The sequence below is a fragment of the Leuciscus leuciscus genome (assembly GCF_965113295.1).
Source record: "Leuciscus leuciscus genome assembly, chromosome: 25".
In the NCBI taxonomy this organism is placed as follows: domain Eukaryota; kingdom Metazoa; phylum Chordata; class Actinopteri; order Cypriniformes; family Leuciscidae; genus Leuciscus; species Leuciscus leuciscus.
Window position 1 is genome coordinate 7,678,343 of NC_138724.1, and position 18,890 is coordinate 7,697,232.

At 38.1% G+C, this 18,890-nt stretch overlaps 2 protein-coding genes across 2 annotated transcripts in view; one reads left to right on the forward strand and one right to left on the reverse strand.

Annotated features, from left to right (window-relative positions):
• LOC309490520 (uncharacterized protein) overlaps positions 1-18,890 on the forward strand; it is a 327,836-nt gene that overhangs the window by 209,617 nt on the left and 99,329 nt on the right. The window lies entirely within an intron of this gene.
• LOC309490473 (piggyBac transposable element-derived protein 4-like) lies at positions 118-17,947 on the reverse strand. The gene is made up of 2 exons (XM_082159667.1): positions 17,574-17,947; positions 118-2,566 (listed from the first exon to the last, which is right to left on the reverse strand). The coding sequence occupies exons 1-2, from the start codon at positions 17,717-17,719 to the stop codon at positions 943-945; spliced, it is 1,770 nt and encodes a 589-aa protein (XP_082015793.1). The 5' UTR covers positions 17,720-17,947; the 3' UTR covers positions 118-942.

Below are 18,890 nucleotides of genomic sequence, written 5' to 3' on the forward strand. Positions count from 1 at the left end.
GGTCAAATGCATTTCCGGCTACCTTTTCCTTCCGGGAAAACTCAACGATACATGGAGATTACCTGAATTTGAGCACAAAAATTTGAAAACACATACAAAAACAAGACCAAAGCACACTCCAGATTCAAAATTTTTATACAAATGTTTTACTCAACTGGATAATTCATATGGAAATCTTTTAAAAATATGAAAAAAAAAAAAAAAAAAAAACGAACTCTTAAAGGGGCTATATGCTTTTTTCTGAAATTTAAACTCGCGACTGACACCTGTGGCCAAAAAACAGAACTGCTCTTCCTTTCTGCTCGCTCTCGCAGCGCACGCTCGTACGTGCACACTTCACAAGTCATCTGCTGCAAGGAGGTCAACATTATGTTTACTGAGGTAAGAATTATTTATCTGAAATTAGTGATCTGAAACGTTTAACATGAACGCGCTTGACGTCACATCCGCAGACAGCGCGGGAAAAATCCGACCCGACAGAAAATAGGAAAAATAGGATACAGGCTTATAGGTGCACCCACTGTGAGCGGACAAGGTGTCAATATGCTCATCAGGAGATGTTTGAGTCATAAATGGTAAAATAAAAAGGCTATTGTTACGTTTATTTTGGGGAAAAAGATGCATATAGCCCCTTTAAGGAACTCTAAAAAAAACAATGTATTAACCACATTGAAATATATACATATATACAGATGTATAGAGATGAAGGCAATAGACAGTTTTCATTGCAATAATAACTTTAAACAGACTCTTATATTTTTACCTACTGTTTCTAATGCTTCCACTACGAGGATGGATTGCTGTTGTGTGCTACCATCTCACCAAACAACCACCCCTACATAAACAATACACCACATATTCAGTGTTACAATAAACAAAAGACTTGATATCATGAGTTCTTTTTGGGGCTGATCTTCCAAAAATCTACTGTTTAAAACCCACTCACAAACCTTTGTGCCAATCCTGGAAACAGTTCCTGTTCAACTGAAGACACAAGTGAACGTCACATGCCTGACATTTCCATGGTGTATGTTGCGTCTTTCCACGCACTGCTTTGCAATGCACACATATGCGGCGACCAGCAGTGGCAAGATTTCTGACATCGGAGGTCAGCTCAGCTCCTGGAACCGGCACATGGTCACTACTGGTGTGTTTTGGTGCTGTTTTCTGAGACCCACCACAGAGCTCTCCAATAAGCTCTTCCATAAACTCCTTGTGTGTCATGTTGCCGTGTAGCTCCTTGTGCAATATGAAAGCGTTGGTGGCAGCAACGTCCAAGAAGTGTAGAAAGACTTTTCTGTACCACTTCATGGTTTTGTGTTTGATAGTGTAGTACTGCAACAGCTGATCGGACAGGTCAACACCATCCATGTGCTGGTTGTAAGCGGACACAGGTGCAGGACATGGAAAAGTCTTTTTCTTCCATGTATCTTGTGCTTTCACTTTCCTTTTCACACGGTCTCCTTTATAGGCAGCATGGATGGTGGAGCAAACAGACACCTCTTGTTTGTCCATCCACTTCACACACACAAGAGGCCCATCCCGAATCCACCTGATGGATCCCCTGGTGGACTTGTTGGTCAGTGCATTAGATGAGCTCCGTGGGAAGTCCTTCCTATAGTCTCTGTAAGTCCCACAAGCACCAAACTTCATTGCAAGCAAGTCTGTTAAGAGCTTTGGACTGGTGTAGAAATCATCCATGTACACATGATACCCAGTGCCCAAAACTTTCTTGTCCAGGAGAGACATCACAGCATCATAAGAAAGCCCATGGCCTGTGGGAAAGATGTTCTTGCCCGTGTACACAGACAGGTCCACAGTATATCCATTCGACGAGTCCGTAAGGACAAAAAACTTGAAGCCCACCTTAGTAGGCTTGGCTTTCATGTACCGTGCTATTTCTGTATTTCCTTTGGATGCCACAAATCTTTCCTTCACAACTAGATTTCTTCTAGGATGATAGAAGGCTTTGCACGCAAGACGGATGGTGTCCATGAGGGGTTTAACCCTGAAAAGTCGGTCATGCTCAGCTGTGCCCCTCTTTTTGTCATTTTCCTTGTCTGCATCTGGGTGGCTCATGTGCAAATTCCATGAAATGGTGCGGTATCGGTCCCTAGACATGACTGTGGCGGGAAAGGGCACAGTAAAAATACTGTGCTGACGCCAGTAGTCAGCGATGGAGCTCATCTTCACCGTGGCCATGTAGAAAACAAGTCCAATGTAGTGGTACAGCTCACCAACACTGACATCTGTCCAACTGTATTTGCGACCCTGTGCGAGTGCCCTGGCTGCCTGAGCGTTTGTATTGTGGCACAGGTTTGACATGGCGCTCTCTGAGAAAAACTGTTTGAACAGACTCACAGGGGAGTGTGAGTCAGCAAGACTCATCTGCGGCCCAGGTTCCCGTGCCGGGAGGAATCTCCGAGGCTTTGGGGCCACGTCGACATCAGTCTCTTCTCTCCATGACAGAGATTTCTTGTCTCTCTTTGCAACAGTCTCTGCTTTACATGACAAAGACTTCTTGGCTCTTTTTGCAGCAGGTTTCTTTTCACTGTCATCCTCACATCTGCAAAAAATAAATAAATATATAATAATAATAATAATAATAATAATGCTGACAAGAACATAGATGTACTGGACAATTCAGCTAATACCAGCTTAAACTGGTGGCTGGTCCAGACCATTAGCTGGTCATCATTAGCTGGTCATCATCATCACTAGCTTAACTGAGTTGATGGACCAGCTTGGCCGGATTGCTATTAGCTTGGCCTAGCACAGGGGTGTCCATTCCTGCTCCTGGAGGGCCACTTTACTACAGAGTTTAGCTCCAACACACCTGCCTGGAAGTTTCTTGTGATCCTAAAGACCTTGATTAACTGGTTCAGGTGTTTAATTAGTACTAGAGATAAACTCTGCTGGATACTTCCCTTCAAGGATCAGAATTGGAAACCCCTGCCCTAGTTGTTCTACCAGCATCACAAGATCAATCAGGTCCCAGCCAAAAGACTGTAAAAAAAAATATGGATGTAGTGTCCGTGACATCACCCATTGGTTTCTGAAGAGCATTTTTGAAGCCAAAAGTGGGCAGAACCGGCCGTCGCCATCTTGGCAGTGCATCACTCCCGCATTAACGAAAACGGGCAAAAAGGCGGGATTAGCTAAGGTGACGTTGCAGACAGCAGACAAACGGCTAGTAGTCACAGAAGCGGCAATCCACCTGCCACTCAAGTAACCACCCCCTTACTTATGCAGAACTTTAAGGCTTAATATAATTTAAATATATTAAGCTAATATAAATTTAAAAAGATGAGATACTTAAAAAAATAAAAAAAATTATATATATATATATATATATATATATATATATATATATATATATATATATGTGTGATGCTAAAAACTACATATGCTAATCATTGCATTAATAAATACACATTATTATTGAAAATACCAGACAGCTTGAAGAACTTGAACGAATCAATGATTCTTTTTGTTTCGTGTTTCCTTTTGCCTTTGTTGATACCAAACTTCTGCATCATAAATTACATATACTCTTAACTCTACAACTTTTCTGTCCGTGAACTCATTAGTGAGATGGGAGAGATCCTGTGATTACAATTAAAAAGAAGCAGGTGCGACTGCATAAAATGCATGTTCCATTTTTGTTAAATAATGATAAAGACCAGTTTGATTTGACATCAATCCCATCGTACAAATGATCATAAGTTGATAAATGTGCTGGCAGAAAACAATCATCATTTTAATATCACGCCCCTAAAAATTCAGGGTTTATAAGCCTTGCCCCTAGAGTTTACGACATGGAAAAACATAACCCGTCCAAGAAGAGGAAATAATCTCATGAAATTGATCCTACTCCAAAAACACCCGTTAACCTCGTAATTGTAAACAATTCCATTAATTTATGCATCTTAAATACCGGTGGCCTAAATAAAACAAAACATTTTCAAACATTAGCCTAGGCTATTTTCCCCTCACTCCACAACAAATCCTTAAATTTAGGCTAAGAACAGAACAAGAATGAAAGATAAGTAACAATAAATTAAATTAAACTATAAAATAAAACACAAATTAGGCTATATTCATTATAAACGACATACAAACATCCAGCCAAATTTAGTTAATTACTTTCTCATTTGGCAAGAATCCAAATATGTTTCCATATTTGCCATGTAACATTTGGTTGCTAAAATATTATGTAAACAAGGCTTTGTAATTCATTTGTGTTCCAATATCCGTGTAAAACAGCATCCTTCATGTGCGCAAAAATGAGTTTGGTTGGGCGCTGGGAGAGCTGATTATACAGCAAACCATTTAAATTGAGCAGTGTACCTTAAGTTTGGTTGACTGCATTTTAGTTTGATGATGAATGGCTGAAATGTCAAGTTAGCAAACCCGAATCAAAGCAACCTCTGAGTCTGTTTCCAGGCCTTCCCGCTTAGGTCTCTCCAGCGCTAGAAAGCTTCTAATATTAACGTGGGTCCTAAAGCTCTTTCCTGATCATAACCCTTCATTTTGTAGGTGATATTCTTATGAGCTTTTCTCTTTTGTATTGTGAATCATCTCTATTTCAGCAGTCTTTCTTCAAATTTCCCTCTCGCTGATTGGCTACACAATTTGTTGTTGTTGTTAGTGTGTCGGTCCAACTAACTTCCAAACAGTGTTTTTCAAATAACGCTTACCCCACCTTCAACTATATTCAGGTACAGACATTGAATTATCAAAATGTAAAACAACACTGTATAGTCTTCACTGTATAAATTAAACATTATTCATATACAGTTTATCTTTGTTAAAGATACTAAAGTGATTATCTTTCTCTTTTGTTGTTTGATTAACTATGGTGACAAACAGTTGTGGGTATACTGGGCTGCTGTCCCTTCAAGACGAATACACAAGCAGGGTTTTTCCTGCATTGAAAATTTTTTAGCGGCCGGAAAAGCGTATTTTTGTCCCGCCAAAACCTTATTTGATTGGTGAGTGATGTAGATGACTGCTGCGCATGTGACAGGGCACATGTTTAAAGGACAAGTTCGGTATTTTACACTTAAAGCCCTGTTTTCAGATAGTTTCTGATGAAATACAATGGTTAAGATTGAAATTTGGACAAATGCTGCGGTCCCGAGAATTTTAGGTTTTTGTGGTAGCACCCCCCACCTATACAACGGTTGCTTAGGTGCACTGGAAAAATCGTTCGTTTACAAAGACGTGAAACTCACCGAGTGGTCAGGGGTGTTCACTGATATGCTCACACAAAAATCGCTACAAAAGATGCTTTCAAACAGGTGGTCAGGGGTGTTCACTGATATGCTAACACAAAAATCGCTACAAAAGATGCTTTCAAACAGGTGTTTTACCATTCGTTGTAAAACTGTGGACCTATTTTTCCAAACGCCTCACACCCGTACATTCTTCCGTTGAGAGCTTGAATAATAGACTCTCCAGCCCAGTTGGTGGTGATAATGCACCTTTGCCAACTGCAAGCAAACCACTGGCATTTCATTGAATACACAGAAAAAGCAGAAGAAGAAGCGGCGGAGTAATACCGTAAAGGTGCTGCGGTCTCACAGCACGTCCTATACAAGTCAATGGAGTTGGACAAAAACTACGATAAAACCTGTTGGAAAGCATCTTTTGCAGCGATTTTTGTGTGAGCATATCAGTGAACACCCCTGACCACTCTGTGAGTTTCACGCCTTTGTAAACGAAAGTTTAATGCGTTTTAGGAAGGATTATTCCAGAGCACCTATGCAGCCATTGTTAAGGTGGGGGGGTGCTAACACAAAAACCTAAAATTCTCGGGACAGCAGCATTTGTCCAAAGTTCAATCTTAACCATTGTATTTCATCAGAAACGATCTGAAAACAGGGCTTTAAGTGTAAAATACCGAACTTGTCCTTTAACTGAAAGAACGAGCAGAGAGAGAGAGCCCCGGTCGCGCACTCATTGTCTTCAAACTAAGCGCTGTCTTGCTCTCTCTCCCTTGCGCATATTAACCAAAATCAATTGACATGATGGTAAAAGGTCGAAAGACCGAAGTTTCACGTGGAGCGTTCAGAGATTTAGTTCCTGAATTACCGCTGGGGGTGAATTGTGAAAAAAAGAAAGAAAAAAGAAGAAAAAGAAATTTGCCTTATCACATTCAGCTGACATAAAGAACATTTTCAATAAACTAAAAAAAACCTGACACGTCCAATTCGCTAACTAATGACTCCTTTGAACCGATTCACTGTAATGAATGGTTAAAACAACTGATCTGTCCAACACTGAACTCACATGACGTCTGATCTGTCCAAAACTGAACTCACATGACGTCTGACTGTGTATAACAAATCGGTAACACTTTAAAAGTGTTAAGGTACCATTTATTAAACTACATTAACATTAACTATTAATAAACTGCACTTACATTTACAGTGGGGAAAACAAGTATTTGATACACTGCCGATTTTGCAGGTTTTCCTACTTACAAAGCATGTAGAGGTCTGTAATTTTTATCATAGGTGCTCTTAAACTGTGAGACAGAATCTAAAACAAAAATCCAGAAAATCACATTGTATGATTTTTAGGGCTGGGTATCGTTCAAAAAATTTCTATACCAATACCGATACCTTGATTTCGATACCGGTTCCTGAACGATACTTTTTTCAATACCAATTTTATGAAATCCATTGTAACAATATTACATAACACATTACCTCAGAAAAACTTTGGTTTTATTTTTTTCAGTTTGACTCATGCTCCTTAGCCAGTGCACAAAGGAACAAAATGTTTTTATAAAGAGCTCATGCTCACCAAAGCTGAATTTGTTTGATCAAAAATACAGTAAAACTTGTAACATTGTGAAATAGTATTACAATTTAAAATCTTATTTGAAGATATTTCAGAATGTAATTTATTCCTGTGACGTCAAAGCTGAATTTTCAAAATCATTACTTCAGTGTCAAATGATCCTTCAGAAATATGAAAACAGTTTGCTGCTTAATATTTTGGAAACTATGATACATTTTTTTCATGATTCTTTGATGAATACAAATTTCAAAAGAACAGCATTTATTTGAAACAGAAATCTTTTGTAACATTACACATGTTTTAAGGTAATTTTTGATCACTTTAATGCATCCTTACTGAAAAAAAATTCTGACTAACCAACATATTTTTGAACGGCAGTGTACATTCAGTAGGTCATTATTGCAATATAAACACTGTCAGAGTGATCAACAAGGTATCTCTTCATTTACCAGTCGAAGACGCAGCAACTTTCTGCTATTATGTTTACTCCATACACTGTCAAGGTCTTCATCGTATCTGTCGTGGTACCGGTCTTTGCAGCAATTATTTTACCGCAAATACTGCATCGCGCGCTGTTGACATCGAGCCTGGAGAAATGTAGCCACACTTTTGATCGACTTATCCACATCTTTAGGGTATTGTGTGTGTGTGCTCGCGTCTCATATGAGTATCTGCGTGGAGAGTTTATGTGTGTGTGCTCGCGTCTCATTGAGTATGTGCGCGAGTTTGTGTGTGCTCGCATCTCATATGAGTATGTGCGTGGACAGTTTGTGCGCGCACGCGTCTCATATGAGTATGTGCGTGGAGAGTTCCGCGCGTCTCGTGTGTGTAGAGTTTGCGTGTATGTGCGTGAGCGACTTTAGGTGTGTCGTTGTGCATTTCATATGTATGTGTTTGAGCACTGACGTTGACGAGTTAACCCCTTAGGTATCGAAATCTGGTACCGAACAACAAGTCATTTTTCGATACTCGATAGTATCGAGGCAATTCGGTCGGTACCTAAAAAGTATCGAACTCCGTACCCAGCCCTAATGATTTTTAAATAATTAATTTGCATTTTATTGAATGACATAAGTATTTGATCACCAACCAACCAGTAAGAATTACGGCTCTCACAGACCTGTTAGTTTTTCGTTTAAGAAGCCCTCCTGTTCTCCACTCATTACCTGTATTAACTGCACCGGTTTGAACTCGTTGCCTGTATAAAAGACACCTGTCCACACACTCAATCAAACAGACTCCAACCTCTCCACAATGGCCAAGACCAGAGAGCTGTGTAAGGACATCAGGGATAAAAAAAAAAGACCTGCACAAGGCTGGGATGGGCTACAGGAAAATAGGCAAATAGCTTGGTGAGAAGGCAACAACTGTTCGCACAATTATAAGAAAACGGAAGAAGTTCAAGACGGTCAATCTCCCTCGGTCTGGGGCACCATGCAAGATTTCACCTCATGGGGCATCAATGATCATGAGAAAGGTGAGGGATCAGCCCAGAACTACACGGCAGGACATGGTCAATGACCTGAAGAGAGCTGGGACCACAGTCTCAAAGAAAACCATTAGTAACACACTACGCCGACATGGATTAAAATCCTGCAGCTCACGCTAGGTCCCCCTGCTCAAGCCTGCGCATGTCCAGGCCCGTCTGAAGTTTGTCCAGGCCCGTCTGAAGTTTGCCAATGACCATCTGGATGATCCAGAAGAGGAATGGGAGAAGGTCATGTGGTCTGATGAGACAAAAATAGATTTTTGGTCTAAACTTCACTCGCCGTGTTTGGAGGAAAAAGGACGAGTACAACCCCAAGAACACCATCCCAACCGTGAAGCATGGAGGTGGAAACATCATTCTTTGGGGATGCTTTTCTGCAAAGGGGACAGGACGACTGCACCGTATTGAGGGGAGGATGGATGGGGCCATGTATCGCGAGATCTTGGCCAACAACCTCCTTCCCTCAGTAAGAGCATTGAAGATGGGTCGTGGCTGGGTCTTCCAGCATGACAACGACCTGAAACACACAGCCAGGGCAACTAAGGAGTGGCTCCGTAAGAAGCATCTCAAGGTCCTGGAGTGGCCTAGCCAGTCTCCAGACCTGAACCCAATAGAAAATCTTTGGAGGGAGCTGAAAGTCCGTATTGCCAAGCGACAGCCCCGAAACCTGAAGGATCTGGAGAAGGTCTGTATGGAGGAGTGGGCAAAATCCCTGCTGCAGTGTGTGCAAACCTGGTCAAGAACTACAGGAAACGTATGATCTCTGTAATGGCAAACAAATGTTTCTGTACCAGATAATAAGTTCTGCTTTTCTTATGTATCAAATACTTATGTCATGCAATAAAATGCAAATTAATTACTTAAAAATCATACAATGTGATTTTCTGGATTTTTGTTTTAGATTCCGTCACTCACAGTTGAAGTGTACCTATAATAAAAAATTACAGACTTCTACATGCTTTGTAAGTAGGAAAACCTGCAAAATCGGCAGTGTATCAAATACTTGTTCTCCCCACTGTATGCGACTTACATTGCATTTCAAGATACACATTTATATTCTTATCAGTTCTTGCTTATATATAAAATGTATATTTGCTTGAATATTTGCATTTCAAGCAAAACTAATATTCGAAGAACGCTGGTTATTATTTGAAATGCGCACCCTTACCCCACATGCATGTATAGGCCACACAGCAGAGCATGTGAGCGAAGCGGAGCAGTGTAATGCTTAAATATAACTTAAAATACGTTTCATTTATGTTTAAATAATATAATGTTTTTATTTATTTAATATATGTAGATTATATGAAAAGGGAACCGCATGAGATGAGTAAGATTCAGGATCATAAGATGCTCAATATATCGAGAAACATTTGGAGTGGGTCAGACATGATTTTGTTTTGTAGAAAACTTTTTTTTTTTTTGTGAATTTCGTTTTGTATAAATTGTCTCTTAATTTTAATCAATGTTTCATCAATCAATTGCCTGGATTTAATACATATGAAGCAAATATAGCAGACAATATAATCAGGACACGGAGGGGACGGCACGTGAACTGGAGCTTGAAATGTCTACTTTTAAACAAAACAACTCAAAACACAAATAAATGGGCTACTCTCTGCTTATGTAGGCTAATTCGTATTAAGTTTGCATTTCTTTCATTTTCACTACTGCAAAGATGGTCAGCATCATCAACTTTATCTTTGCAGCCGACACTGACACAGAAAACACTAGTTTATTAATAAACAATTAAAATGTCATGCATAGTCATTACTTTTGCCGGTTCTTTGTGACAAGCTTTATGCGTGCGCTTGAGATGCGGAATAGGCTATGGGAGAGAATACTAAACCATAATGAATGTTTTTGTAATATATTGCCTATTTAAGTAATTAAATTAATATAAATATGCGATTAGACAAATGGCTTAACTGAACTACTACTAGCTGACTAGAAAAAAAACACTTTAGTCGTGCATGGGCAGCCCTACTTATTTCACATATTTTCAAACCAGCATGTCACTGCGGGCATTCTGAGCGAGCGGTGCTGAATCTTCAGAAAGTCGCTCTCCGATCTGGAGGAAATATTACCACTCTGCTCACATGCTCTGGTGTGAGACAATGTGTATTATCTTCTGTTGTCTGAGAGTTGATTGACATCTTTTAGATGCGTTATTGGCATTGCCACCCTCTAGTTACATGAACGTGTCACCACCGTATCAGGACCGAAAACATGGGGATTTTTTTATAGACAATAATCGCACAACCTATTTGATATTTTACAGTAAAATCAACACTAATTGAATATTCAAAAATCGTGACACATCCCTAATTTACAAGACATTTTTTTCTTCTTTTTTTCGGACAAGCACATGTAAAGACTTAATGTCAAGCCCTGCTTTTCGTTCATAGGTACATAGAGGCTTTAAATGGCAAAAGTGAAACAGACTCAATTTGATTGGAAATTTGTAATTTCTAAATTCCCTGACGTGTGGGTAAAAGACAAATATATATATTATATATATATATATATATATATATATATATATATATTTCTTTTTTTTATTATTTTTACGCATGCCATCTCTGGCTTAAGCTGGGCTAGAGTTGAAAGATAGTAGAATTAAACTATGTTACAAGTTTATAAAAATGCAGTGTACCAGTCCTGAATGCCTTTCAGGGTCAGCTAAATGCGGTTATCTGAGGCTGTGTCATGAGTGATAAGCTATTTATAGTAAAGCACAGTGCTTCATTTGAAAATCAGATACAGATGTTACCTTTCAGATTTCATACATTCAGAGGGCAATTGGTAGTTAACTGTTTCAAAGTTGAAGGGGTGGATTTTGGAATCCACTGCTGCTTCAATGTATATGTAATGAGTGATTATAATCAAGGTATTAATATTTTTCCTTCTAAATATCAAATGAGTCAAATGACTTCTCTAAGCTTTGGAGATTTTAGTTTGTTATAGAAGTTGCCAGTGTGATTACTGAAATGTTCTTTTTATGTATTCTCTAATGTCTGTATTTGATTGCAGTAACAGTGCTTGCTCATTTAGCCCGGCTTCCAGAAATTAATTATGGACTCATTTTGTTGAGAACGATCTTCAACGTGTTAAAATAGTTTACCAATAGTTTAAGAGACCATTTCTTAGCTAAAGTCTTTACTTTACTGCATTAGACTAAAGTGTCCTCTCCTTGAGAACTATGTTAGATTAAAGTATTATCTTGATGTTGAGAAGACTTTCCTGTTTATAGTTAGAGCCTGGCCAAATCCAAACTTGAAGAAGCTGTGTGTCTCTCTGTGTGTGTAAGTATTCTTGGTTACAGGAACAAGTGGCATTATTGGAGATGGACTGATTTGTTTTCTTTGACATGTTGGTGACTAGAATCGCAAATCTGCAACCTGGAAGGTCACGACGTGCCTAGCTTCAGGGCCAGAGTGTCAGCCACATAATCGACGGAGATATGCTTCAGTCTATCTGTATATGTGTGGAAAATGTGTTTATCTATTTCTTAGCCAATCAGAATCATTCAACCTGAAGCCAGGACATAGCTTAGACCTTGGTGAAGGGTATAATCGCTGTGATCTTTGTAACTGTAAGCGCGGTGGCCTGCAAACACCTTGTGAGTCTTGCAGCTGATTTCTGCCTGATGAAACTACAAACTATCTTCAGTAAAATAAAATAAAAATCTTCAATTTATTATAATTCTGACTCTGGGTCTTCATTCATCATATTTGGTTCTGAGTCTTTGAGTTTTACTTTGTAAGGGGATTTACAGTCAATGACTTTAAAGTGGTCTTTAAAATAATAATGCAGAACTTATACAATAGAACTGACATTTTTGACTAACTTATTCCATGACCAGTAAGTTTTTTTTTTTTTTTTTTTTTTTTTTGTCTCATCTTAGCCTACACCATGATACAGGACCGATGGCTCTGGTTACAGATATAAGCAGAACATTACACTGAATGGACGGGTGTTATGACTAAATTCGCAGAGTATAATCTCAGTAGTGCTAGGTTGCTGCTTTTAAGATGTCTAATGGATTTAGGTGATTAAAGACAGCTGTAATTAACCTGTCCCCCTGTTTTAACACTATTACTATTAGGCAGTCCAAATGGCTCTGATGACTCTTAAATGTGCCTTCCCAAAGCTCAATAAACACCTGATTCTGTTGAAGAAAACTGTCACAGATTTCATAATGGGAAAGAGTGGTTACCAGTGTGCAACATTACATATGTCTTTATTGTAACTTTTGATCAATTTAATTCATCCTTGATGAATAAAAGTATTGATTTATTTTATTTATTTCAGCCCCAAAACTAAAACTAAAATAAAAAAAAACACTTACTGTCCTCAAACTTTTGAACGGTAGTGTTTAATGTTACTAAAAGCTTTCCATTTCTGATAAATGCTGTTCTTTTGAGCTTTCTATTCATCAAATAATCCTGAAATAACAATGTAAATGACTGTTTTCAACATTGATAATAATGAAAAAAAATATCATATTGAATGATTTCTGAAGGATCATGTGACACTGAAGACTGGAATAATGATGCTGAATATTCAGCTTTGATCACAGGAATAAATTAAACTTTACAATATATTCACATAGAAAACAGCAGTTTTAAGTTGAATTAAATTTACAATGTTTTTGTATTTTTAATCAAATAAATTGCAGCCTTGGTGAGCAGAAGAGACTTCTTTTAAAAACATCTTACCAATCCAAAGCTTTTGACTGGTAGTGTACAAACACACATATAAATAAATTTATATGAAACGGACAATAAGAGTCCACTTGTAACATCAAGGTTAACTCATTAACCTTCATTGTTAATTTAAACATGTACTAATACATTTTAAAGTCTTATCTCTGTACAATTAGTTACTGCACAACAAATGAACATGAATGATCAAGGTATATTTAATATATTCATATTTTTTTATTTAAAAAGTATCATTCATTTTCATCGTACAGTACTTTTTTTTTTCTTCTTTTTTTCTAATAAAGTTTAGCACTTTTTGATGTGTTGTGTTTGTTTTCATTCAGTATCCATTTTACAAACAATCTATTGATTAGGGCTGGGCGATATGGCCAAAAATATTTTTTTTTTTTATATCAGTCGACATCGATAATTATCACGATAAAAGTCAAATCTTTATTTATTTCAAGTTTAAAGGCAGATTTTTGCTCCTAAGTGAAAGTTGTAGAAACCAGAGCGTTAACTGTAGTTTTAAACTACTCTTTATTGTCAGAACATATCATGACAAACACTTGCCAAACAGGTGAACATTTCACAAATCTGAGGTAGAACATTCAAACATTTGTCATTTTTCCTTAACAAAATAAATATATTTATTGGACAATTTCTTAGTTTCTGCATGTGCAAATTTTTTTTTTGTGGTAAAATGTAATATTCTGACTGTTTGAGTTTTATTAAACTTAACCATTGGTCATCCAGTATCATGCATTTAGATCATGACAACCACAGATTAAACCAGGCATAGCCTATAGCACCTCACTATCATGGCAAAATGTAACATTATGGTTTCTATGGTATTTGTATGAAAAACAGTAGCCTAAATACATTATTAAATACTGTAATTATATACCATTAGTCCTTTAATACATTGTCTACATTAAAGGACAATTCCGGTATTTAACACCTTGAGTCTATTTTGTAGTTTGTTTTGGATGAACAAGAGTGGTGGACAAAGAAATTTTGACAATGGTTCCTGTCTCGACTTTGACTATTTTAGAATTGCCCATGACCGCTTTAGAATGGGAGTCTATGGCCATGCACAAACATGCTCTTAAAACAACCCTTAACGTTTGTTTTCAAAACTGTGCAACTCACTGAGTGGTTAGTGGTGTTCGTTGATGTTCCAAAACAAGTAGCGTAGCGAAATACAGTTTCTGTCGTGTTTTATTTGGCATTATGTAAAATCCCATTGATTTCCGTTGGAGGACTCATTGCTCGTTGATATTACTGCGCAACCAGAAACGGAAAGGGGGCTGTTTACATTTGGGTGTAGTATTTTAGGTATTTTCGCTCGGTTCTCTGTCTCTCAGAAGGCTAGCGTGAGCAGAGCAACGGAAGTTGCGTAAGTTTATACGCGGTTGTGAGGTATCTGAAAAAATAGTTCCACTACAGAAAAATAAACGGATTGAAATCATACATTGCGCCGATATATTTGTTTTTAATCATCAACGAACACCACTAACCACTCGGTGAGTTGAACAGTTTTGAAAACGAACGTTAAGGGTTGTTTTAAGAGCATGTTTGTGCATGGCCATTGACTCCCATTCTAAAGCGGTCATGGGCAATTCTAAAATAGTCAAAAAGTCGAGACAGGAACCATTGTCAAAATTTCTTTGTCCACCACTCTGGTTCATCCAAAACAAACTACAAAATAGACTCAAAGTGTTAAAGGTCCCGTTCTGCGTGATCCCATGTTTCAAACTTTAGTTAGTGTGTAATGTTGCTGTTAGAGCATAAATAATATCTGTAAAATTATAAAGCTCAAAGTTCAATGCCAAGCGAGATATTTTATTTAACAGAAGTTGACTACAAAAAACGGCTCGATTGGACTACATCCCTCTACTTCCTTCTTTAATGATGTCACTAGAACCGTTTCTTGACTAACCTCCGCCCACAGGAATGCTCCCTCAACTCTACTGGCTACTTGCGCACTTCTTATAACTTAGGCTACTGTGTTTACTCAGCTCTTACGGTGATTTTCTGAAGTAAAACTGACGCTTCATCTTTTGTGTGATGTACAATAAACTTTATTAAACTCATCAGTACATGTTTGATCATCATTCAGACAGCAGACTTGTAGGCTATTAATAAATAATGGATACATAGCCTACAAGCAGATGACAAATACGTTATAATAACCGTAATTAAACTACTAAACTATACCTGTTCCATCTCTATACAGCACTCTGACTCTGTAGGCATTATTGTCCGACTCGAAATGAACGCCGTTACTGAGAGTTTCTGATATTATCATCATTCCGTGAGATGAATTTTTCCTGAGAGACTGAGCGCGAGCTCATGAAGCTCCGCCCCCTGTGTCGTCCAGCAGCAGCTCATTTGCATTTAAAGGGCACACACTGAAACAGCTCGTTTTTCTGAGCCCCAAAAAATGTCAATTTAAACATGCTGTAAAAAATGATCTGTTGGGTATTTTGAGCTCAAACTTCACATACACACTCTGGGGACATCAGAGACTTATTTTACATCTTGTGAAAAGGGGCATAAAACGGGACCTTTAAATACCAGAATTGCCCTTTAATAATATAATACAATTCAATATGTATATCCCACATTTCATGGTGCAGTTAATATTACTAGGCTAACGTTACAGTAAATCCATGGTAAATGATGGGAATTTGTAGACGGAAAAGCCTTCTGACTGTATCGTTGCGCACAGTGTTTCTCCTGTTTGTCAGCGCTGTTTCATCTGCCTTTAAACTGGTTTAAATCACTGAGACATTCGTGTTCCTCGCTGAATTCAAGCGCTTCTCACTGGATTTCGTGACCGAGACCGATCAGAGTAAACACATCTGCTCTAATGCGCTCGCGCTGCCGTTTGGACTTTGAGCCGAGCGGATAAATGGTCCGTGTGGCGCTCGGTTCAAATGAGTTTCGTTCCGCTTTTGGCGCATAAACATTATCGAACATTTATCGACCTCTTGATATCGTTTTATCGAGAAAAATTATATCGTGATAATTATCGTTATTGTTTTATCGCCCAGCCCTACTATTGATTAATCGGTTATCACCCAATGTGGTCCAACCTAGTTATCGTTATCATTAAAATTCACTATTGTCCATTGTCAATGAATTGTTAGCATCCATAATAATAAAAATAATAATAACAATGAATATTTCTTGAGCTGCAAATCCACATATTAGAATGATTTCTGAAGGATCATGTGATACTGAAGACTGGAGTAATGATGCTGAAAATTAAGCTTTGATCGCAGGTATAAACCTACATAACAAACGTTATTTAATTTTGCAGTTATGTTTCACAATATTTCTGTTTTACTGTAGTTTTGATTAAATAAATGCAGCCTTGGTAAGCAGAAGAGAATTCTTTCAAAAAATAAATTAAATGTTTCTAAACTTTTTTTTTTTTTAAGTCATAGTTTTAACTATCTTAAGATGTAATGTTTCTATTGAAAACAATCCCAAACATGGCAAACTTCTACAAGCAGGCACTACTGGCTTGACAATTATTTTTTAAGCATAACTTTTATATAATAGAGATATATTAAAGCCCATTTAAAAAATTAAATAAAAATCTAATCAGGCATGAAATGACCATGGAATATTTACTATTAGTCAGTTGCTTAATGAAGATGGTTTGCTTTTATCATACTCAATTACTTATATTTAAGATTCCTGTGAAACCCTTACATTTGAAGCAATCCCATAAAAAGTTGTATCATTACTACGAAATGATGTACTGTATGCCTCTGGTAACGCTGAGCAATAACCAATCACTTAGTAATATATTTACTGGTGACACTAATATTCAGTATAGTCACGGGACAGATCCAAAAGATAACTTTTTTTTTTTTTTTTTTTTTACGATTCAGACTAATTTGGAGAGCTTCATCTTGCGTTTGACTGGCGGCCGTGAGCTCGATGTTTAAAAAAAAAAACGCGCGCTTTGATCGAGATCTCGAGATCTGTCGCTCTAACAAAGACGCTAAAATGCTTTCACGCGCACTTCTCCACTAATGTTGTTAAAGTGATTTTTTTCTTTTTAAATTCGCTATTAGTATTCTCCCCACTGCACAACCCGGTGTTTCAGCAATCTGTAAGTCCATGTAAAATACGGGACAAATCGCGTCCCATATTGATTTGATATGGAACGCATCAAATTAATATTTAACTTCTAAGATGTTAATACAAATTCAACTGTTTTTATTATTATTATTATTATGTTAGTACAATTTACCATTGATTTACTACAACTTTTCTAACATAACGTTTTACTTTACTTGGAGAAATATATAAAGAAATGAGCTAAAGCTGAGGCAAATTACGAACAATCTATATAATGGATATTAAACATTTCACAAGGCAGGCTTTCACAATAACACCGAACATAAGCTTGCCTAAACTACAGTTAACCACAGAAAACGAAGCGGTATAAGACACTTTGAAAAGTGGTCTATTACTCAGGAAAGCATTCCAGTAACGCGCAGAACCCAGTGGACAGACACGAGTATGTGGGAACGTAAATAACTCACACGTTGCTATCCTCCACTGGATCAAATCGATCTTCAAAATGCAAGCGTTCATCTTCAAAGTCTTCGTCTTCTTCAGAGGAAAAGGTGAACTCTTCCTCACTGTCAATGTTCTCCTGGAGAACTCGCTTTCGTGTACGCCGTGACATCGTGATGAAAAGTTAGCAAAAACTGCTGCTTATTTTGGGGTTTTGGCGCCTGGTACTCTTCTTCGTTTAATTTCTTGGCGGGTTACAGACCATAGAGTAAAAGGTGCACAGCGCCACTTTGTTGTGTGGAGTGAGAAATGTTAGCTGGATACCTCTTCCTCTTTCTTATTTTACGGTGGTTGGTGCATTACCGCCACCTTCTGGTCCGGAGTGAGGATCAGATAATAGCTTCACAATCTAGATCCCTTCCCCTCTCTTCCCCTCTAAAACACTCATATTTACTCTCACACGTAAATAAAATAAAAATAAAATAAATTCCCCACCACCTCAATGTTGATTCTCCACAATAGCTCTGTTTTGCTGTATTACTAATATCACCTCATATTCTATTAATATTTCAAATCCTATTGAAACCCCCCGATTCTCTTAAAAAGCCACCAGTAATCTGATCTGTGCCCTATCTATCGTGCTCATTAACCCTTTTAACGTTAACACCCATATAGCCTATCCCTCAGTTTATTCTTCATCACCTCTCTCCGTGCTTCATATCTCACAGCTAGGCAGAAGTGAGCAAACTCTAGAGTAAAGCTAAATGCGATTCCTCCTTTAAAACACATACAAATAGAAATGTCATGACATGTACGTGTATAACTTAACTACATACGCATTAAATTGGTATGTTCACAAACCATATAATTAGAAAGGCGTGATTTGACATGACAGTCAGTTTGAAAAATAAATAACCTATTGCTATTTCATTCTCATGGGATCAAGATTGTAACTAAAACTAAAATAAAAAGCTCTTTATCTGAGAAGATGGGTGGCTCTTAAAAGAGCCTTTGGGATAGTTGAAGTCAGGCACGCCTCACTTGGAGCTGGTGTATTTGGTGACGGCCTTTGTGCCCTCGGACACGGCGTGTTTGGCCAGCTCTCCGGGCAGCAGCAGACGCACGGCGGTCTGGATCTCTCTAGAAGTGATGGTGGAGCGCTTGTTGTAGTGCGCGAGGCGAGACGACTCACCGGCGATGCGCTCGAAGATGTCGTTGACGAATGAGTTCATGATGCCCATCGCCTTGGAGGAGATGCCGGTGTCAGGGTGAACCTGCTTCAGGACTTTGTAGACATAGATAGCATAGCTCTCCTTCCTGGACTTTCTGCGCTTCTTTCCTCC